The 24,292-nt window shown below is 38.0% G+C and overlaps 1 protein-coding gene across 1 annotated transcript; it reads left to right on the forward strand.

Moving 5' to 3' along the window:
• The first annotated feature begins 260 nt into the window (after nucleotides 1-260).
• On the forward strand, nucleotides 261-3,710 carry LOC118270363 (exosome complex component CSL4). Its single transcript, XM_035585929.2, has 3 exons — nucleotides 261-661; nucleotides 859-1,107; nucleotides 3,436-3,710. The coding sequence occupies exons 1-3, from the start codon at nucleotides 497-499 to the stop codon at nucleotides 3,688-3,690; spliced, it is 669 nt and encodes a 222-aa protein (XP_035441822.1). The 5' UTR covers nucleotides 261-496; the 3' UTR covers nucleotides 3,691-3,710.
• Nucleotides 3,711-24,292: the final 20,582 nt, after the last annotated feature.

The raw sequence follows: 24,292 nt of genomic DNA on the forward strand, positions 1-24,292 counted from the left end.
ACCTAATAATAATACTATGTGAATGTTATATTTATCGTAATAACTAACTAAATAGTGATGAATTCATTATTAGACTTTAAATCGTTAAGAATCAACTACATGCAACGACGAACTATGTATATTAAAATATAAGAGCACTGTAGCATTTTTCTTTCCTTGACGAGACGAAAATGTGATGTGAATATAAAAATTAAACATAATCGGTTTTAAGCTGAATGTCGAAGTCATACTCTATTCCTCTTTATGGCAACCCTGTCTACGTCAAGTGTCAAAGTCAAATCGTCATGCTATGCTGTCAAAGTCGCTAAAATTGTTTACCAACACAGTTTCACATTTTATTTGATTGCTATCCAGTATTGTAGTATATTGTGATTAAAGTTGCTAGTGAATGAATGCAAAACATTGATCGTTATACATTACCGATAACTTTATATCAATTGTTGGTTAATTGCAAGAGATTTGAAATAAAAAATAAATATAACCTCAAAACTATATCATGTCTACAGAAAAGTTAAAAGAAACGGGAAAACTGTGCATTCCAGGCATGCGCCTAAGTCTATCAAACAAGGAGTTTGTGTCTGGACCAGGAACGTATGAACTCAGAGGCTACATTTATGCTACCTTGTGCGGGACTCTTAAAATGGAACAGGATGAAAACGAGGTAATTAAGTGTATATAACTAGTAAATATTATTGTAGCTGCCACAGCGTGCGGTATATCGTCGTGTATCCGTTGTTTCTGATTATTACCAAAATCCATACAGTAGTTTCACCCGATTCTTTAAAGATTGAAAAATTAATTATATGTAGTAGATTAGGCCCAGTAAAATATTGCTATTTAACTCATCGATGTTTTCAGGTAACAGTGGTATCAGTAGAGAGTCCACGGACACCTAGTATTCTACCTAGGACGGGAGATGTAGTCACTGCGAAGGTGACAGTTGTAAACCCACGAATGGTCCAATGTGTAATACTATGTGTCGGCTCCTCAGTACTAGTGAGGCCTTATCGAGGGATCCTGAAAAAGGAAGATATTAAAGCAACAGAAAAAGATAGAGTGGACCCATACAAGTGTTATAGACCTGGAGATGTCATCTTGGCAAGAGTTGTATCCTTTTTATGGTTATTAAGTATTTTAACTAAAAATCCCAGTTTAACTACTCACATATATTAATGGAGAAAAGCTCTACTAATTTCGAGTCACAGAGGATTCTTTATCATGAGGGGTGCGCAGACTGAGCAACGTCACCTTGTCTGCACATGCTGTAGAGCTTTTCTTCATTAATTTACGTGAGTCAATGGGACTTTAAGTTAATTTAATATGCCTCACGATAGTTATTATAAAAATATTATGTGCTTTGTTACTTTTACTGTAATCTCACTTAAGTATTAAGATTTTTTTTTAAGTTTTAACCTGTTGCTTGAAAAACCTGTTAAATATATGTAACAAAATAATATATGTATGTAGACCTATCGATTGTTAAACTCCTTATATGTGATAAGTAAAACTCCTTGTATATTGTTTATTATAAAACGTCAGTTGATTGCAAACCATTTATAGCGTTTTATTAGGTTATGGGCCCAGATACGAAATAAAATTATATTTTCACGAACTTTTAACTTCGGTATGTTTACTAAGTAATTAGTCGACATTTTAAACTGACCAGCTATGTTAGCCAGCTATTTGAAACGGCACAGAAACTGAAAGGAACTGGTTTTGAAATTAACGACCAATGGATGGGATTGCTCATGTTAGTTGGATTACTGGAGAAGTTTGTGAGGCATCCGTGGTTCAGGACGCTATAAAGACATAAGTGTTGGATATGAGTTTTGCAGTTAAGTCGGAAGGTGCATTCATCGCTGAAAAAAGCATCATATATATGGCGGCGGTTACAGAATTCAAACAATCACAGTACGGCGGTAGCAGCAGAAACGGAAACCGAATATTCGATGACGAGCACTGTCAGTGGTGATGTTGGTAGCGCTGGTAATAGCCATAGTGATACAACAACAATTCCAGTGCAAGTACTCATATGGTTTCCAACAAGAATTTTTTGTCAGAATGTTTGTTATCAACTCAAGATTAAGGAGATTGTTGAATGCTCAGGAGACTCTTACAGATTACATGAATCGGAAGTAATAGTTCACCAGGAATTTACTATCAGTGAGTAGAATATGAATTATTCAACATGGTTGTTTGGTTTATAACTCACAGAATGATTGTATTGGCGAGCTAAAGATTGTGTGAAGAGTGAGCAAGTGTTGACAGCTGCAGTAAAAGTATTGAATAATACTTGGCATAGACGTTTCGGTGTAAGTTTTGATGAGAAGTGCGGCTCTAACAAAGCCAGTTGCACAGTTTGTTGCGAAAGGAAACAAACTAGGTTACCATTCCCTCAAAGTGTTAGCAAAAGTCATGAAGTCCTAGAACTGATTCACATTGTCATGTGAACCAATGGAGAATATGTCACTAGGTAAAGCCAGATATTACCTATTGTTTATAGATGACTTTAGCAGGATGTACACAGCTTATTTTCTGAGATGGAAAATTATTTGAGGAAATGTGGTATAGTTCATCAGAAAGAAACAGTTATACACCAGAGCAATATGGAGTAAGTGAAAGGTACAACAGATTGAGTTGAGAAAACTCGTTGTTTCCTATTCGATGCTCAGTTTGAGAAATGTCTATGGGCAGAGTCTGTAAACACAGTCAACAGCAAGTATTAAAAGTAGTATTAAAGAGAATACAACTCCTTATGAATTGTGGACGGGCAGAAAGCCAAAGTTGTAAATATTTGGCAGTCCAGTTATGGTCCACGTAAACAAGAAAAATAAAAAATGAGATAAGAAAGCAAAGAAGAAGTTCCTAGTTAGATATTGTGAAAATATCAAGGGCTATCTTTTGTATGATCCAGTAGCACGAAAAGCTGTAAGTGATATATTAAATTGTGCGGAAAAAGAAAGTTAACAGTAAAGGTGAAATGCATTATAGAGCCAGGCTTGTGGCTAAGGGATTTACCCAGTTGATGAGGTTTTTTCACCAGTTTTACCAGAGTTTTGTTAAATAATATTATGTTTTTTTAAAACAGATTATAATATTGTTTTAGAGAGAATTAAGATTATTTTGTTAGGTCAGGGTGTTAAATATATGTAACAAAATAATATATGTATGTAGACCTATCAATTGTTAAACTCCTTATATGTGATAAGTAAAACTCCTTGTATATTGTTTATTATAAAACGTCAGTTGATTGCAAACCATTTATAGCGTTTTATTAAAACCAAACCATTATTCTAACATGTTGTTGGTTTCACATATTTTGGTGTGATATGTTTGTTTATAAATAAATATACGAAACATGAAGGCATGATCAACTATAAAGAAAAACTATATAAAATTAAATACCAATATAATATCCTTAATAATAAAATTTAGCTCCCTATGACGGAAATCCACTGGTACCACCTGTCAACAGCTGAGAATGAACTAGGAGTGGTAATAGCGACTGCAGAAGGTTCCCCTCAGGGTATCAGCATGTTGCCTATAAGCTGGTCGGAAATGCAGTGCCCTAAAACACTGGTAAAGGAGTCCAGGAAAGTTGCAAGAGTCATACCTGAAAACATAAACCATGCTTTGTTCCCAGTCAAAGATAATTCAACAACAGAGTTAGAAATACAACAAGATACATAAATATAATCATATTGTTTAAAGTTATTGTTTTATTTCAGTCTTATTTTGTCCTTTTAACTGTTTGTTGGGCAAGTGCTTTCAAGCATTATTGCAGAGTAAGGGACCTTATATCCAGTTCCTGGGTTAGGCAATGACATTTGATACATATAGTTTAGCACTGGTGGACATGGACTCGTTTTTCAAAGTCATTGTCAAAATTATTTATTTCAAATAGACTAAGAACGCATTTTTGAACGTCAAAATGTTTTTATATGGAAAGATGCATGCTATGGATGGCTTTCCTACTATTGATACATAGCATACTCAAGCTGAGCTTCTTCCTCACACAGCTACTATGCGGCGATGCATCTTTACAGCACATCTTACTCGCACAGCTACATAACTTAGTATCAGTGGAAATGGTCACATAGTTTCACAGCTTAGCTATTACATCTTCGTAGCATAGCTATATAGCACATCTCTGGTGGAAAAGCACCCTTACAACGTTGCTATACATAGCAATAGGCTCAAAAATTACTAGCGGATAAATATTTACATATCTGTCTACCCCTTCGAGAATTAAAAGACGTCATATTATGTATGTTGCAAGCGCGTGTTTACGTACCTAGGCATATAATTATTTTGTGATTTATGTCTACAGTTTTAAAATTGAACTGGAAATTGAAAATTGAACTGCAATTTTATTACTAAACTTATTATTCTTCAGATAAAAGCGATATTTTTATTTTATTTATTAAAAATTATTTTTAATTTTAACCGTAAATAGTACCTATTACCTATGTACCTATAAAAAGTACCTTTTTTAAGGGAGGAAAGAAGTCATTGGATGATTATCCAATGACTTCTTTCGCCAGGGCGAGGCGAGAGGGAGTGTCAGACTCTTACTGACTAAAAACCACCCCGTTCCTACTCCTGCTTTTCGAGCCGGAGCCCCGGTAAGCCCGCTAGGTATTCCGCAGCTCCGGATCAGGCATCAGCGCTACTGGGCCCCATCTGGCATTTTAATCAGTACCTTTACTAGGCGAGTTTGATTTACTCTTGTTTAATTATCTTTTTGTTTGAAGGGGAGAATACGAATACCTCAAAAACTCGTCCGACCCTAGGTGAAAAGTTCGTCCCAACTCCTACTCCTTGCTGGTCACGGTTTAAAAAGTTACCTATAAAAATATATTTTATTGCCAATCGCCAATAAACTCGTAGAGGATTACAGTGGGCATTACAAAATATTTTATTTCAGTGAACTGTTTGCTGCTCGTAAGACGTTTAAAACTATGACTTGTATTATTCGTAATATTATTTAAGTAGATAATAATTATTAAGAACTCATATTTGTAACTTTCTAGCAAATATGTAAGTAATTAGCAGTCCGGTTGATTACATTTACATTACCTACATAATATAATATACATAGGTACCATATATATACATACTACATAACATAATACAGAAAACCCTGAGTGTGATGAGGATGGCTTCATCAAAGTTCAAAAGAAGTAGAAGAAGCCTACTTCTCGCAAGCAGTGCGGTACTGGACTGACCGGACCTAACATGCTGCTGCGTCCAGCTGTGCCTAAGACGCTGCTGTATGTGTCCCAACTACACCGCTCCACGAAGGTTGAGGACGTCGTGGAGTATGTGAAAGTGTACCTTGAGAGTAGTAAGGTTGGAATCGCGTCAAAATACCAACTTTAAGTCGTTTGTGGTGCGAGTTCCTACTCAATACCTCGATAAGTTCCTCAAGGCAGAATTTTGGCCGAAGGGTGTCATATACCGACGTTTTCGAGGCAGGCTACGTGACACCGAGCAGCGTAATACGACGCCACGCATCGTCACATCGTCTGACCTTAATAATTAATAGCATGATTATGTATTTATAGTATTTGATATGTTTTAGTGTATTAATATTGACCTACGTTGCTTGATGTAACCCAATAAATAAATAAAAAAAAAAATAATAAACTCTACAATGGCGATGCGCGAGGGCAGTCGCTCGGTCTAAATCTCCGATAAAGATAAATATCATTTATTTGTTTTGACTTCAGTGTTTCGGTGTTTTCATACTTGTATGTTGTATCTACTGTACCTAGATTCTGATGAACGGGGGTTGTAGCGTGGCAGGCATGTCAAAAAAATTCTTAAAAAAGTATTAGAGATACCTACCTATTTACTTTTCTATGTTTTTTGCAGGTTTAGGATGAAGATCTCTCAACTAATTGCGTTGTTTTATCTTACTGCCAGTTTTAATATAGTCGTAAGTTCAATTTTACTAGTGGTCGCCTAGTGGCCGAAATTCGACCATATATGATTTAATTTACAATACCACTTAACGTACGTTGAAGGATAATTTTTATATAACTCAAACTCTTTTATAAAACTCTTTTCATATGAGACGTGAGAATATCATCGCAATGTCTATCGATTTTGACGTTTTGTCAAATACGATCAGATACTATGCATGTGTGTGTAATGTTTTATTTATTGATTTAATGTACTTTATAAGCATTATTTTTGAAAAATATTAGCGCTATGCACTTCTCCTACACATAAACTATAAATGTACCAAATTTTATGCGGCCATTAAAAAGCGGTCCAAAGTTTTTGCATCACGTATTAATATATAGATGTTTGATGTTAGTGCACTAAATGTACAAACTAGTTTAATTATCTTTTAGGAAGTACTATATATTTTTTTATTCATTTTTAAACATTGAAGACTATATAAAAAGCAGTACCTAGCCCACCAGTAACGGAAAAATGCAAGCTTCCGGAGAATACGCGCTATGTCCAGATAGACTGCTTTCTGTATTAAACTCTTGACCGAACCATCTAACATTAGCCTACTCAGGTGCTGGTCGAGGGTTTTGGCTATGAGGCGGTTAGCAGATACAAATTATTACTTTTTTATTTTATCGTCACGCCTTTTATCCCTAAAGGGGTAGGTAGAGGTGAACATTATGGCACGTATGCTACTATACAATTACCGATGTAAATTGTGAATAGTGGGTGTAACCGTACAACATAGGTTGTAACTGTAAGTCCCATGTGTGGCCTATTGACTTTCTAATTCTAATGAAACTTATTATTTTATTTCAATTAGATGGTAAGTACACATACCGACCAACTGAATAGTTTGTCATGCATTTATTAAGGTTTTCAAGTTGAAATAGTTTTTTAATTCCTAATGTTTAAAAAAAACAGTACAATCGAACCCTAAACGCGGTGCTTAGCGGCTGTTGCCTGGTAGTCCAGCCACTGTGTCAACCGTGCCGTGCAGTCAAACCTATAGGTATTATTGGATCTTGATACAGTGGGATACCCTCTTGAAAAAACACATACCTAGGCCGCTTTTTTATCCCACGAGAACGCGGGTGAAGCCGCTAGCAGAAGCTAGTGATAAATACTTTAAATAATTTTTGATTTTTTTGGCATTCTGTCTGATTAACGGGTCGCTCGCTCTCTATGCGCAGTTCTTCATCCATTTCTATCATTTTTGTATTTGTGACACTGCACGGAATGAATTCGAATGTTCGCGGACAATAGCCGAGCGCGGGGAACGGGCACGAAGGAATGAATTCGAATGCTCACGTTCGTTCGGCCAATTCGGCCGCTCGCGACTGCTCGAGCATTCTCGGGACTTCCCGCGCAGTCGCACGGTTCCGTTTGTGGAATTCGCCGGAATTTCCGCGGCGCCGCGGCCATCGGCCGGCCGGTTCATGCGGTAATAAGTGTTATAGTTATGCAAATAAAGTTCAAATTCATAGTCTTTTTTTTTCTTTTTAAATAAACGTTGCCCCACATTAGTATTTTCTCCTGTGTCGTGGGTGCGTTTACAAACATACAAGTTCACATGCACATGACACCCAGACCCGAAACAACAATTTGTGGATCACACAAAGAGTTGCTCCGTGCGGGAATCGAACCCGCTACCAGTTGCCCAGCCACCGCACCAACCGTGCAGTCAAATATATATATAGTACACTGAAACTGCGCTTCGCTTCGTTGCCCTTCGTGGTTCTTTCGGTGTGAGTTGAGCCTAAAGGAATAGATCCTGTACCAGTCAGGCGCACGCTGGTAACGGCCACGTCGGCGTTATTTTGGAATCTTCCATTTTAATAGTGCTGGCGGTTTTTTTTCTTTGACCCTGAGTATCCCAGACGATCCCAGTTAGTTTAAATATCCAATTTACGGACCTCCCACTGTAGTTCTAAAGCCAGTCTACTCTATTTCTACTCGTCACTTCGTATAGCTTTCCGGGTCAATCCTTCTCATAGGCGTCAAGCTCATCTCACCTTCGCGTTCCGGGCCTGCCACGGGCCGGGATAGTGGTGGAAAAATTAATGAGACCTAAAAATGGGTACTTATAAGTTTCTTAACACAACTGTAAGAATATTTAATCGAATAAATTAATACATATACTTTCTGTTCTTTTTTAATATCAGGCCCAGGTTGTAAGTACCTTTATTTTTACAAGATATTACGTTGTATGTAATCGTAACGTATCTATACATCTGTTTACCTAACCCCTGCAACCATTCGGGTGAAATTTGGTAATTTGATCGGTAAGACCCCAAAAAGGGGTAAGGACTTTAATGTACCTATAAATTACACGGCATTACCGAATGAATGCGTGCACATAACAGCTAAAAGTAACAATACGCTAAACGCGATCAGCTGATGGTAAGCAATCGGCACCACCCATACCCAGAAACACCGGAAGACTTACAATTGCGTTACCAGCCGTTTTATGGTAGACATTTGTGAATTGGGGACTTGGAGATGACGTTGTGGGAGAATTGGGCCTTCGTTGTTCTAATTCACACGGCGAAACACAACACAAGCGTTGCTTCTCGTCAGTTTTCTATTCGGCCAAAATACCACTCCGGTTTACTTTAGTCAGCACTTATGTCGGTTCAATCGGTTGTTCAATACTGTTCACAACTATTAGAATACCTCGTCTGATTGTTAATCTAATACACATATTGTTTTTTTTAATCAGGACGTAAGTACTTATATTCATTCAAAATATTACATTGTAATCGTTGCCTACAAATCTCTCTACCTGACCACTGTAACGATTCGGGTGAAATTTGGTAATACGATCGGTAATTTAAGACCCAAAAAAGATTCAGGGACTTAAGATGTACCTATAAATTCCACTGCGTGCAGTTCACTAAAAGTAAGAGTACGCTAAACGCAATCAGCTGATGGTAAGCAATCGGCACCACCCATACCCATGGGCACCAGAAACACCAGAAGAGTTACAATTGCGTTACCAGCCGTTTTATGGTAGACATTTGTGAATTGGGGACTTGGAGATGACGTTTTGGGAGAATTGGGCCTCCGTTATTCTAATTCACACGGCGAAACACAACACAAGCGTTGCTTCTCGTCAGTTTTCTATTTGGCCAAAATACCACTCCGGTTTAGTCAGCACCTATGTCGGTTCTATCGGTTGTTCAATACTGTTCACAACTGTAAGAATACCTCGTCTGATTGTTAATCTAATACATGTATTGTTTTTTTTTTTTTTGAATCAGGAGGTAAGTACTTATATTCATTCAAAATATTACATTGTAATCGTTGCCTACAAATCTGTCTACCTGACCACTGTAACGATTCGGGTGAAATTTGGTAATACGATCGGTAATTTAAGACCCAAAACAAAGATTCAGGGACTTAAAATGTATCTATAAATTCCACGGAAATAGCGAATGAATGCGAGCACCTCACTTAAAGTAATGATTTAATAATAGACTAAATGCTATCAGCTGCTGGTAAGCAATCGGCGTCATCGATACCGATCGACACCAGAGGAATAACAATTGCGTTAGGTACCAGCCTTTTTGGGGTAAAAATTTATCAATTGGGGATTTGGAGTTTCCGAAGAGACAGAATTGAGCCTATATATATTCTTATAAGATATTACGTTGTCATCGTAACGTATCTACACCTGTCTACCTGACCCCTGTAATGATTCGGGTGAAAGGTAATTTGATCGATAACTTAAGAAGTTAAAACCCAAAAAAGATTCAGGGACTTAAGATGTACCTATAAATTCCACTGCGTGCAGTTCACTAAAAGTAAGAGTACGCTAAACGCAATCAGCTGATGGTAAGCAATCGGCACCACCCATACCCAGAAACACCGGAAGACTTACAATTGCGTTACCAGCCGTTTTATGGTAGACATTTGTGAATTGGGGACTTGGAGATGAAGTTGTGGGAGAATTGGGCCTCCGTTATTCTAATTCACACGGCGAAACACAACACAAGCGTTGCTTCTCGTCAGTTTTCTATTCGGCCAAAATACCACTCCGGTTTAGTCAGCACCTATGTCGGTTCTATCGGTTGTTCAATACTGTTCACAACTGTAAGAATACCTCGTCTGATTGTTAATCTAATACATGTATTGTTTTTTTTTAATCAGGACGTAAGTACTTATATTCATACAAAATATTACGTTGTAATCGTTGTAAGTAAGGCAACGATTACAACGTAATATTTTGTATCGATCGTATTAACGATCGGTAATTTAAGACCCAAAACAAAGATTCGGGGACTTAAAATGTATCTATAAATTCCACGGAATTAGCGAATGAATGCGAGCACTTCACTAAAAGTAATGATTTAATAATAGACTAAATTCTATCAACTGATGATTTAATAATAGACTGATGATTTAATAATAATAGAAAGTAATGATTTAATAATAGACTAAATTCTATCAACTGATGGTAAGCAATCGGCGTCATCCATACCGATGGACACCAGTAACACCAGAGGAGTTACAATTGAGTTACCAGCCGTTTTATGGTACACATTTGTGAATTGGGGACTTGGAGATGACGTTGTGGGAGAATTGGGCCTTCGTTGTTCTAATTCACACGGCGAAACACAACACAAGCGTTGCTTCTCGTCAGTTTTCTATTCGGCCAAAATACTACTCCGGTTTAGTCAGCACTTATGTCGGTTCAATCGGTTGTGCAATACTGTGTACAACTGTAAGAATACCTCGTCTGATTGTTAATCTAATATATATGTATATTGTTTTTTTAATACCAGGACGTAAGTACTTAAATATTCATACAAGATATTACGTTGTAGTTGTAACGTACAGGTATACATCTGTCTACCTGACCACTGTAACGATTCGGGTGAAATTTGGTAATACAATTGGTAATTTAAGACCCCAAAAAGGGGTAGGACTTTAATGTACCTATAAATTCCACGGGATTAGCCAATGAATGCGAGCACTTCACTAAACTTCACGATGGACACCAGTGGAGTTACAATTGCGTTACCAGCCTTTTTGGGGTAGAGATTTGAAGATTGGGTATTTGGAGTTTACAAAGAGACAGAATTTAGCCTCTGATAACCTTTTTTTGAGGGAGGAAAATCATCCAATGACTTCTCTCGCCTTGGGCGAGGCGGAAGGGAGTGTCAGACTGACTGACTAAAAACCAACCCGTTCCTACTTCTACCCTTCGAGCCGAATCCCCAGTAAACCCGCTAGATAGTCCGCAGCTCCGGATCTCCCGCCCAATCAGGAACAGGAACTTACCGAAACTCCCAGGTCCGGTAAGCACCTGCGTCAGGCGGTAGGTGCGAACGCTGTTGCGCCTTTCTAACCCCTTCTCAAAGAGGGGACTTACCGCTGCAATGACAGCGAGCCCAACCCTCGGTTGCGACAGTTATTGCTGCCATTACGCCATGAGATCGCACCGGAGCTCGGCCCGCCACGCTCTGATCTGGCGCGGCAGTGGAGTTTCGCTCCGGCGACACGCGTCGGCGCGCAAACTGATGACGCGCGCGAGCACCTTCGCCTCCAAATCCCACGGTGGTAATCCGGCAAGGAGTTTCGCCGCCTCCCCGGAGATCGTGCGATATCCACGGATCACCGGGATGGCCATGGACCGTGAGCAGCGCCTGAGCTATCCGCCGCATCAGGCTCGGAGCCCACATAGGGGCGCCGTAGAGGGCCATGGACCGCAAGATCCCAGTGTACAACCTCTGGCAACCCGCGTACAACCTCCGGAGATCTTACTAGTGCTGGCGTCTTATTTTCTTTAACCCTGAGTATCGCAGACGATCCCAGTTATTTTAAATATCCATTTTATAGACCTCCCACTGTAGGTCAAAATCCAATCTACTCTATTTCTACCATTACTTCCTATAGCTTTTCGGGTCAATCCTTTTCATAGGCGTCAAGCTTATCTCACCTTCGCCTTCCGGGCCTGCCACGGCCCGGGATAGTGGTGGAAAAATTAATGAGATCTAAAAATGTGCACTTAAAAGTTTCTTAACACAACTGTAAGAATACTTTATCTAATAAATTAATACATATTTTATTATTTTTTAATAGCCGTACGTAAGTACCTATATTCATACAAATATTATGTTCTAATCCCTGGCTACAAATCTGTCTACCTGACCACTTGTATCGTTTCGAGTAAAATTTGGTAATACGATTGGTAATTAAAGACCAAAAACAAAGATTCAGGGACTTATGTATCTATAAATTCCACGGAATTAGCGAATGAATGCGAGCACTTCACTAAAAGTAATGATTTAATAATAGACTAAATGCTATCAGCTGATGGTAAGCAATCGGCGTCATCCATACCGATGGACACCAGTAACACCAGAGGAGTTACAATTGCGTTACCAGATTTTTGGGGTAAAAATTTGAGGATTGGGGATTTGGAGTTTTCGAAGAGACAGAATTGGACCTCCGATAACTTAATTCACACGGCGAGACCAAACACGAGGGTTGTCAAACGTAAATTTTCTGTTAGGTCATCGTATCACTCCGGCTGAGCCGGGACTCACCTCGGTTGTTCAATTCTGGCACTACTATAAGAATACTTCATTTGATTGCTAATTTAATACATATTACTATGTCCTTTTTTAATATCAGCGTGTAAGTACCAATATTCATACAAGATCTTACTTTGTAATCGTTACGCACTTACACGTCTGTCTAATCTACTGCTGCTATTGCTCTTATACATATACGCTGCTATATATTTATTGCACAATGTACAGACTTAAACGACTATTACATAACCCTGTTAGGCCGTAGCAATTTTATTACAATATGCAATATTATATAATAATCTTAGGTGTTAAATATAACTACACTTTTTATAACAAACTTATTAACTAGTTATAAACTTATTATACAATTATAACTTAATATTACAATTTGAATTTATTACCTAATCTATATATATATAAAACTCTTCCGTTACTGAGTGACTGACTGACTGACTGACAGTCGAAACTACTGGTCGTAGACAGCTGAAATTTGGAATGCAGGTTCCTTGGGATATGTAGGGGAGCACTAAGAAAGGATTTTTGGAAATTCAACGAAAAGGGGTAAAAACGTTTCTATGAAAAATCTTATTCCTTGGGTTTATAAACTTGAAACTTGGCATGAACACGTACATAGGCAAGTAAATATGTTTGACATTATAAGTTTTTTCAAACTACCCTCCAATCGTGATTTAGGGGGTGCGATTGGGTGACTGATTTATTAACGCACAGCCGAAACCGCTCGGTATAGGAGTCTGAGATTTTGAACAGAGGTTCCTTTAGTAACATAAGTGAGCACAGTGAGTGAGGGATTTTTGAAATGTCAACCCCCAAGGGGGGGAAACGGGATAAACTGAGCCGGGGCTGCGGGAAAGTTCTAACGAGATACCGTGGCCCCGAAACTCTCCCTCTAACCTGTTCATACTGGTAAATAATAAAAAAACTAAAAATATTGTTTACAAGGAAATCCTGTAAGGCCTCTTCGTCCTATAAATCCTGTTTTTTTTTTTCTTTTGAGACGATGATTTTGTCTCGCTTTACTTTTTCTTACTTTACTTACTTTTTTTTTTTACTTTTTCTATATAGATTTGTATGTATACTAACATTATAAAGAGGAACAATCTATTTTTTTATATGTTTGTTTGTTTACACATGTAATCGATAAACTCCGAAACTACTGAATCGATTTCAAACATTCACCATTAGAAAGCTACATCATCCCTGAGTAACACAGGCTATATTTAATTCCAGTTGTAACAAGATTTCAGCCTGTGGAAGAAAAAGCCCTGTCGAGATCATTAAAAAACGCTATATATAACCGAATTAGACGTGGGCGAAGCCGCGGGCGGAAAGCTAGTCTCTTATATACATTATAATTATATCAAACATTTTAAATGGGTATATTAAATTAAAAGGAAGTTACAGTTTTCTTATAAATATTTTTTTTATTTCCAGATAATTTTGGCTTCTGATGTATGATTTCATAATAAGTAGTCATTTTAATCTAGCTTGAAATATACATAATGTTTTAGTGGACCGTATTTTCTTTTACTCTGAGCAACCCAGACGATCGCAGTGATTTTTTTTATAATCCATATTATAGTCCTCCCACTACGGGGCAGAAGCCTCTTTACTCGGCGCTTCGTTTAGCTTTCGTTGCCAATCCTTCTCATAGGCGTCAGGTCCATCTCGCTCGCCATTGTCTGCCGAGCCTGACACGGGCCGAGATAGTGCCTATTTTTAGGCACTTGTTAGTTTCATAGCTGTAAGAATACTTCATCTGATTGCTGACTTATTACATATTGTCATGTTCTTTTTTAATATCAGCCTGTAAGTATCTATTTTCATACTTATAATAATTATTATACCTATATTCATATTCAACAAATGGAGGATACGTCCTATTCTTTCGTCTCACTAGTGCTGGCGACTTATTTGTTTTCACTCTGAGCATCTCAGACGAACCCAGTTATTTTAAATATCCAATTTATGGACCTCCCACTGTAGGTCTAAAGCCAGTCTACTCTATTTCTACTCGTCACTTCGTATAGCTTTTCGGGCTAATTTCCCAGCGCCTTTCGGGCCTGCCACGAGCCGAGATAGTGGTTGACGTTAAGTGGACGGGAAAATAAATGAGAGCTAAAAATACGCACTGAAAAGTTTCATAACTGTAAGAATACTACTTTATCTGACAAATTAATTACATATACCTATTATTATTTTTTTAACATCAGCCCGTAAGTACCTATATTCATACAATCTCTTACGTTGTAATGACTAAGTACCTACACATCTGTCTAATCTAATACCTCTTTTTTAATATCAGACTTTAAAGGAATTAATGACGCGTCCCATCCAGTTCATTCGGTTGTTCAAAACTTTTCACAACTGTAGAATATCTCATGTGATTACTAATCTAATACATATATTGTTCTTTTTAACATCAGGAAGTAAGTACCATACAAGATATAACATTGTAATCGTTACGTACCTAAATATATATAAATCTGTCTACCTGACCAATGTTACGATTCGGGTAAAAGTTGATAATAATATATGATAGATAACTTTTTTAATATATCGCCAATCTGGTCGCTATATGTCCGGCTGGGGCCAAAAAACAAAAAAAAAGTCTAAGTTAAAAGTACCTTTAACCGACGAGCATGCAAAGGACTGATGACTGTTGATGAAGCGAAAGAAGTCTGTAAGAACCGTGGTAATTGGCGTTCCATTGTCTCTGCCTACCCCCATGGGAGACAGGCGTGAGGTTATGTATGTATGTATGTATGATAGATAACTTGAGACCCCAAAAAGGATACAGGGACTTAAGATGTACCTATAAATTCCACGAGACTAGTGACTGAATAGGAACAGTTCACTAGAAGTAATGATTAAATAACACGCTTAATACTCAGCTGTATACCAGGGTATACCGTGCCACGAATGTCGGAAGCGACCACGTCCTCGTAATCGCTAGAATAGCAAGACTGGAAGGACTGGACACTGGTTACGAATAAGGGTGGCTGGAACTGAGACAGTGAGAATGGTTGAGAGAAGAATCATCATCCTCAAAAAAAAAAGCGTAGTAGGAAAGTTATATGCCAAAATATTGATTGAAAGAGATAGATGTGACTGAGAAGAAAATCTGGTATGTGCAAGCGGGATTTTGTTTACGAGAGACGGAAAGTGTGATGAGGATACTGAAAGCAGGAAATAGTGTCAATGTTGCTTCACACTCAGTAATGTCCAGTAAAATGATATCCAGCAACCTTTGCTATTTATGGTAGTGAATCATAGGGTGTGGCAGAAGAAGCATGAAAGCAGGATTAATGCGGTGGAAATGAGACCCTTGAGAAGTATGTGTGGAGTAAAATTTTGTGATCGAGTGTTATTAGAGAAACGTGTGGCTTGAAAAACGATGTAGTGACAAGGATTGAAAAGGGAATGTTACGATGATTTGGCATGTAGAAAAAATGAATGAAAGCAGATTAACGAAAGCAATATACAATGCGAATATGAAGAAGTCGTCGGTTGAGGGCCCTTGGCGGACATATAGAGACCAGATTGGAGATCTATTAAAGACGGGCCAAAATAAAAGTACCCTTAACCGACGAGCAAGCATGAAAAAACTGATGAGTTTTGATGATCATCGATGAAAAGATATGTAAGATTCATAGCAATTGGCGGCCCATTGTCTCTGCTTACCCCCATGGAAGACAGGCGTGAAAATTTGGTAATACGATCGGTAACATGAGACCTCAAAAAAGGATACAGGGACCTAAGATGTTCCTATAAAATCCAAGGGATTAGTGAACGAATGCGAGCACTTCACTAAAAGTAAATCATTTAACACCACACTAATTGCTATCGGATGATGGTTAGCAATCGGTACTACCAGTGCCGGCGTTAGGGGGGGGGGCGACATGGGCCGATGGCCCAGGGCGACAAAGTCTGGGGGGCGCCAATAAAATGAAAAACGACTACTAACACTTGATATTGCTTCCCTCAAGTGGGCGCCACAATATTTTCGCCCGGGGTGTCAGTGGCCCTTGCGCCGGCACTGGGTACTACCCATATCCATAAACACCAGAAACACTAGAGGCGTTAAACTTGTGTAACCAGCCTTCTTGGTGAGGAGATTTAAGGACTGGGGATTAGGAGACTACGGGAGGGGAGAACTGGACCTCCGATAACCTAATTCACACAACAAAACACAAAACAAGCGTCGTCTCACGTAAATTTTCTGTTAGGCCATAGTATCACTCAGGTTGAGCCGGGACTTATGTCGGTTCTTTAATACTGTTCACAACTGTAAGAATACGAGTACTTCATCTGATTGCTAATTTAATAAATGTATTGTTCTTTTTTAATATCAGCCTGTAAGTACCTATATTAATACAAGATCTTACGTTGTAATCGTTAAATACTTAAACATATGTCTTATCTACTACCGCTATTGTTCTTTTTTAATATCAGACTTTATTCATAAGAGCCAATCCTGCGCTTTTTGAAGCTAAAGATATGACATAAATAAGAAAAAAGCAACACGCGTGCTTCTCCAAATGCCTGTGCCTAGGTTAGAGTTATTTAGACGGAATTGTGTTTACATGGCTCCTCTTATTTAAAATACCTTACCTAAATCTATAACGGAACTTCCTTATAAGAATTTTTGTATTGTATTAAAGAAATGGTTAATTAAGGAAAATTACTACTCAATACAAAAAATAAATATAAATCTTTTGGTTATATAATTAGAAATAAATAATAGCTTATGTACCAAAAGCATAAACTGTATTGTTAATTAATTTAAAATGTCTATGTCTAAACTTAAATATACTTGTACCTACCTAACCCATTTGCATGCCAATAATGGTAAATGTGCTGATCTGATTATATTGTAATGTAACACCTATGTCATATCACCACATTTGAGCAAATAAATAAATTTGAATTTGAATTTTGAATTAGAGAAATGGCGGATATGTCCCGTACCAACCACGCGCACGCTGACACCGTTCACTTCGGCGTTATTTTGGAATCTTCCGTCTTGCTAGTGCTGGCGTCTTATTTTCTTTTACTATGAGCATCCCAGACGATCTCAATTGTTTTTATTATCCATATTATAGTCCTCCCGCTGCAGGGCAGAAACCTCTCGACTCGTCACTCGGTATAGCATTCATCACGCTATCGTCTTCCGAGCCTGGCACAGGCCGAGATAGTGTTTGACGTTGAGTGGGTGGAAAAGCAAATGAGAGTTAAAAATCGGCACCCATAAGTTTCACAACTGTAAAAGTACTTTATCTGATAAATTAATACATAAATTGTTCTTTTTTAATATCAGCTCGTAAGTAGCTTCATATATTATTGTACATATAAATTCCACAGGCATAGTGAATGAATGTGAGCACTTCACTAAACGCCACCCGGTGTAGCCATTGCGTTATCAACCTTTTGGTGAAGAGATTTGAGGATTGGGGATTAGGAGACTGAGGAGATTTGAGGAGGGGGAGAATTGGGCTTCCGCTAACTTAATTAACACGGCGAAACCCAACACAAGCGATGTTTCATGCCAGTTTTCCGTTAATTCCTAGTATCACTCCGGTTGAGCTGGCACTAATGTCGGTTGTTGAATACTATTCACAACTGTAAGAATACCTCATATGATTAGTAATCTAATACATGTATTGTTCTTTTTTAATATCAGGAAGTAAGTACCAGTATTCATACAAGATATTACTTTGTAATCGTTACGTACCTACACATCTGTCTAAACAGCGGAGTTTGAAGAATTTGAGCATTGGGATTTAGAGATTACGGAGGGGGAGAATTGGGCCTCCGGTAACATATCTCACATCAAACACAACACAAGCGTTGTTTCACGTCAGTTTTATGTTAGACCTAAGTATCATTGATAACATCTATTGGGCCCGCACTTAGGTCGGTTATTCAATACTGTTCACAACTGTAAGAATACCTCTTCTGATGACTAATCTAATACATATTTTGTTCTTTTTTAACCTCAGGGCGTAAGTACCTATATTCACACCTACTCGTAGCTTCATTGACGGACAGACTGACAGACTATTATTAATTGTTTTATTTGTTGACGTTTCAAAATTACCTAAGTAGTTATGGTTCAATTGGAATAAATTATTTGACTTTGACATACAAGATATTACGCTGTAATCGTTACGTAACTAAACATCTGTCTAGCTATATCTTTAGAACTTAAAACGGCATATTTACCATGTTAATTAGTTTTTGTAAGTTTCCGATATTTCGGCACTATTGCAACCGCTATGATCACGGAAGAACTTGAGTATATGCGAGTGGATCTTTTTAAAGAGGCAAAACAATCTACCCTGTTATTTGTTCGCTTTTTTGCTAACGAAACCGCTACCACTGTTACTTGTATCACTCATACCTCAATTTACTTTTCGACACGCAAAACTAACTGTCCGTCCGCGAACTTTCTTCTTTCCAAGCACCTTTGCGGGTTTCACACAATTGGACAATTGGATTCCAAGCTTTAGACAGTTGAAGTGGTTTTAAGTTCTAATGACATCACTAGTGACCATGTCAGTTGAAAAACTTATATCTGTCTACCTGATCAATGTAACGATTTGGGAAAAATTTGATAATATGATAGGTAACTTAAGACCCCAAAAAAGGATACAGGGACTTAAGATGTACCAATAAATGCTATCATCTGATGGTAAGCAATCGGCGCCACCAATTCCGATGGACATGGCCGTTAAGCTGTACATAATATTTAAATTAAGACCTGTGTATTACCTTAACATGCAAATAGAAATTTTGAGTTTGAGTTTGGACACCAGAAACACCAGAAGAGTTACAATTGCGTTACCAGATACTGTAGGGTAGAGATTTGTGGATTGGAAATGACAGAGAGGGAGAATTGGGCCTCTAGTAACCAAATTCACACGGCAAAACACAACACAGAGGTTGCTAAATTATTACTGTATCGGCTTACTCACGTAACTTTTTGACGAGGAACTCGACTAGTTTCAAGCCATGCTAGACGCTCATATTCTTGAACAGTATTCCGTGACACACGACGCGCTGCTCCTGGCGACTGAGTTTCACGCCCATCGCGCCCTCTGCCTAGAATCACGCGCACTTGCCGGCGCGAGACGCTGTTACACGTTATATTTGTCTACGGGCAGCTGCGTTGATGTTGGGTTGCTTCACATCATTTTTCGATCGGCCAAAGTATCACTCCATCTGAGCGCGCTCTTAAGACGGTTCAGTCAGTTGTTCAATACTGTTCACAAGTATAAGAATATTTCATCTGATTGCTAATCTAATACATATTATATTGTTCTTTTTTAATATCAGGAAGTAAGTATCTATATTCATACAAGTCATTTCATTGTAATCGTTAACACATCTGCCAACTTGAACATGACCACTTAACAGTGGCCAAGTTCGATCACGATTCGAGTGAAATTTAGTAATATGATAAGTAACTTAAGACCACTAAAGAGGATACAGGGACTTAAGATGTACCTATAAATTCCACGGGATTAGTGAATGAATGTGAGCACTTCACTAAACGCCACCCGGTGTAGCAATTGCGTTATCAACCTTTTGGTGAAGAGATTTGAGGATTGGGGATTAGGAGACTGAGGAGATTGAGGAGGATTTGAGGAGGGGGAGAATTAGGCTTCCACTAACTTAATTCACACGGCGAAACCCAACACAAGCGATGTTTCATGCCAGTTTTCCGTTAATTCCTAGTATCACTCCGGTTGAGCTGGCACTAATGTCGGTTGTTGAATACTATTCACAACTGTAAGAATACCTCATCTGATTGCTAATCTAATACATATATTGTTCTTTTTAATATTAGGAAGTAAGTACCGCTACGAATCTATAAATCTGTCTACCTGAACACACTGTCACGATTCGGGTAAAAGTTGGTAATATGATAGGTAACTTGAGACCTCAAAAAAGGATACAGGGACTTAAGATGTACCTATGAATTCCACGGGATTAGTGATTTAGTGAATACCGAATGCGAACGGTTCACTAAAAGTAATGATTTAACAAAACGCTAAATACTATCAGCTTATGGTAAGCAATTGGCGCAACCTGTACCCATAGACACTAGAAACACCAGCGGAGTTTGAAGAATTTGAGCATTGGGATTTAGAGATTACGGAGGGGGAGAATTGGGCCTCCGTTAACATATCTCACATCAAACACAACACAAGCGTTGTTTCACGTCAGTTTTATGTTAGGCCTAAGTATCATTGATAACATCTATTGGGCCCGCACTTAGGTCGGTTATTCAATACTGTTCACAACTGTAAGAATATCTCTTCTGATGACTAATCTAATACATATTTTGTTCTTTTTTAACCTCAGGGCGTAAGTACCTATATTCACACCTACTCGTAGCTTCATTGACGGACAGACTGACAGACTATTATTAATTGTTTTATTTGTTGACGTTTCAAAATTACCTAAGTAGTTATGGTTCAATTGGAATAAATTATTTGACTTTGACATACAAGATATTACGCTGTAATCATTACGTAACTAAACATCTGTCTAGCTATATCTTTAGAACTTAAAACGGGATATTTACCATGTTAATTAGTTTTTGTAAGTTTCCGATATTTCGGCACTATTGCAACCGCTATGATCACGGAAGAACTTGAGTATATGCGAGTGGATCTTTTTAAAGAGGCAAAACAATCTGCCCTCTTGCTACCACTGTTACTTGTATCACTCATACCTCAATTTACTTTTCGACACGCAAAAGTAACTGTCCGCCCGCGAACTTTCTTCTTTCCAAGCACCTTTGCGGGTTTCACACAATTGGACAATTGGATTCCAAGCTTTAGACAGTTGAAGTGGTTTTAAGTTCTAATGACATTACTAGTGACCATGTCAGTTTAAAAACTTATATCTGTCTACATGACCACTGAAACGATTTGGGAGAAATTTGATAATATGATAGGTAACTTAAGACCCCAAAAAAGGATACAGGGACTTAAGATGTACCAATAAATTCCACGGTATTTGTGAAACACTTCAATAAAAGTAATGATTTAACAATACGCTAAATACTATCATCTGATGGTAAGCAATCGGCGCCACCAATTCCGATGGACATGGCCGTTAAGCTGTACATAATATTTAAATTAAGACCTGTGTAATACTTTAACATGCAAATAAATATTTTGAGTTTGAGTTTGGACACCAGAAACACCAGAAGAGTTACAATTGCGTTACCAGATACTGTAGGGTAGAGATTTGTGGATTGGAAATGACAGAGAGGGAGAATTGGGCCTCTAGTAACCAAATTCACACGGCAAAACACAATACAAAAGTTGCTAAATTATTACTGTATTGGCTTACTCACGTAACTTTTTGACGAGGAACTCGACTAGTTTCAAGCCATGCTAGACGCTCATATTCTTGAACAGTATTCCGTGACACACGACGCGCTGCTCCTGGCGACTGAGTTTCACGCCCATCGCGCCCTCTGCCTAGAATCACGCGCACTTGCCGGCGCGAGACGCTGTTACACGTTATATTTGTCTACCGGCAGCTGCGTAGATGTTGGGTTGCTTCACATCATTTTTCGATCGGCCAAAGTATCACTCCATCTGAGCGCGCACTTAAGACGGCTCAGTCAGTTGTTCAATACTGTTCACAAGTATAGGAATATTTCATCTGATTGCTAATCTAATACATATATTGTTCTTTTTTAATATCAGGAAGTAAGTATCTATATTCATAAAAGCCATTTCATTGTAATCGTTAACACATCTGCCAACTTGAACATGACCACTTAACAGTGGCCAAGTTTGATCACGATTCGAGTAAAATTTAGTAATATGATAAGTAACTTAAGGCCCCTAAAGAGGATACAGGGACTTAAGATGTACCTATAAATTCCACGGGATTAGTGAATGAATGCGAGCACTCCACTAAACGCTACCCGGCGTAGCAATTGCGTTATCAACCTTTTGGTGAAGAGATTTGAGGATTGGGGATTAAGAGATTACGGAGCAGAATTGGGCCTCCGATAACCTAATTCACACGGCGAAATCCACCACAAGCGATGTTTCACGTCATTTTTCTGTTAAGTCATAGTATCACTCCGGTTGAGCTGGCACTAATGTCGGTTGTTGAGTACTCATTAGTAATCTAATACATGTATTGTTCTTTTTTTAATATCAGCAAGTAAGTATCTATATTCTTACAAGATCTTACGTTGTAATCGTTACGTACTTACATATGTCTAATCTAATAACCTTACTGTATTTTTTAAATATCAGTCTGTAAAATAAAAAAAAGGTTATTTAAAAAATTAAAAAACCCGACTGCTATCTTTATAATATGAAAATGAAAAAAACCCTAAAACAAGAAAATGAAGCAGTCGGAACCCATTTTTGAAAGCCAGCCGTAAGTCTTCATATTTACGTAGTCCGGTTTTTTAGTTTTTTAAATTACCTTTTTTTATTTTATTTTCTTTTAGTTTATATAATAACCTATAATATGACACACACGAGTCGTTCAGGCTAGAGAGTGAGCAATATTTGATTTGGCACCAAAAATCCGCCATTTTTTTTTATTATTTTGATATACCTATCCAGTGTCATTCTCACAGTAAATACGAATCTAACGACACCTCACAAGCCAAAATCCGCCAGGCTGCCGTTTAGGCTGCAGAGCGTGCCAAACAATTATACAAACATACATACTTTCTAAAAACATAACCCTCCTTCTGGCGCAGTCGGGTAAAAAGGAATGAATGCCGCATCCCGTCAAAGTTACCTATTTTATTCGATTTGAGCATGATTGTGTCTATGTGATAAAAGGCATATCAATCTCATTATGTTGTTTGTTCATAACTGTAGCAATACTTTATCTGATTACTAATGCAATATAATATTGTTCTTATTTGAAACATTAGAAAGTAAGTATCTGTTCTTAATCTTATGTTATAATCATTAAGTATACAACTATTTCCCTGACCACTATAACTATTAGGATGAAATTTGGTAATATGATAGGTAACATGAGACCTCAAAAAAGGATACAGGGACCTAAGATGTTACTATACAATCAAAGGGATTAGTGAACGAATGCGAGCACTTCACTAAAAGTACATCATTTAACAACTCACTTAGTGCTATCGGCTGATGGCTACCAATCGGTACTACCCATATCCATAAACACCAGAAACACTAGAGGCGTTAAACTTGCGTTACCAGCCTTCTTGGTGAGGAGATTTAAGGACTGGGGATTAGGAGACTACGGGAGGGGAGAACTGGACCTCCGATAACCTAATTCACACAACAAAACACAAAACAAGCGTCGTCTCACGTAAATTTTCTGTTAGGCCATAGTATCACTCAGGTTGAGCCGGGACTTATGTCGGTTCTTTAATACTGTTCACAAATGTAACAATACGAGTACTTCATCTGATTGCTAATTTAATAAATGTATTGTTCTTTTTTAATATCAGCCTGTAAGTACCTATATTAATACAAGATCTTACGTTGTAATCGTTACATACCTAAACATATGTCTGATCTACTACCGCTATTGTTCTTTTTTTATATCAGACTTTATTCATAAGAGCCAATCCGGCGCTTTTTGAAGCTAAAGATATGATATAAATAAGAGAAAAGCAACACGCGTGCTTCTCCAAATGCCTGTGCCTAGGTTAGAGTTATTTAGACGGAATTGTGTTTACATGGCTCCTCTTATTTAAAATACCTTACCTAAATCTATAACGGAACTTC

The sequence above is a fragment of the Spodoptera frugiperda genome, chromosome 13 (genome assembly GCF_023101765.2).
Source record: "Spodoptera frugiperda isolate SF20-4 chromosome 13, AGI-APGP_CSIRO_Sfru_2.0, whole genome shotgun sequence".
Classification (NCBI taxonomy): Eukaryota; Metazoa; Arthropoda; class Insecta; order Lepidoptera; family Noctuidae; genus Spodoptera; species Spodoptera frugiperda.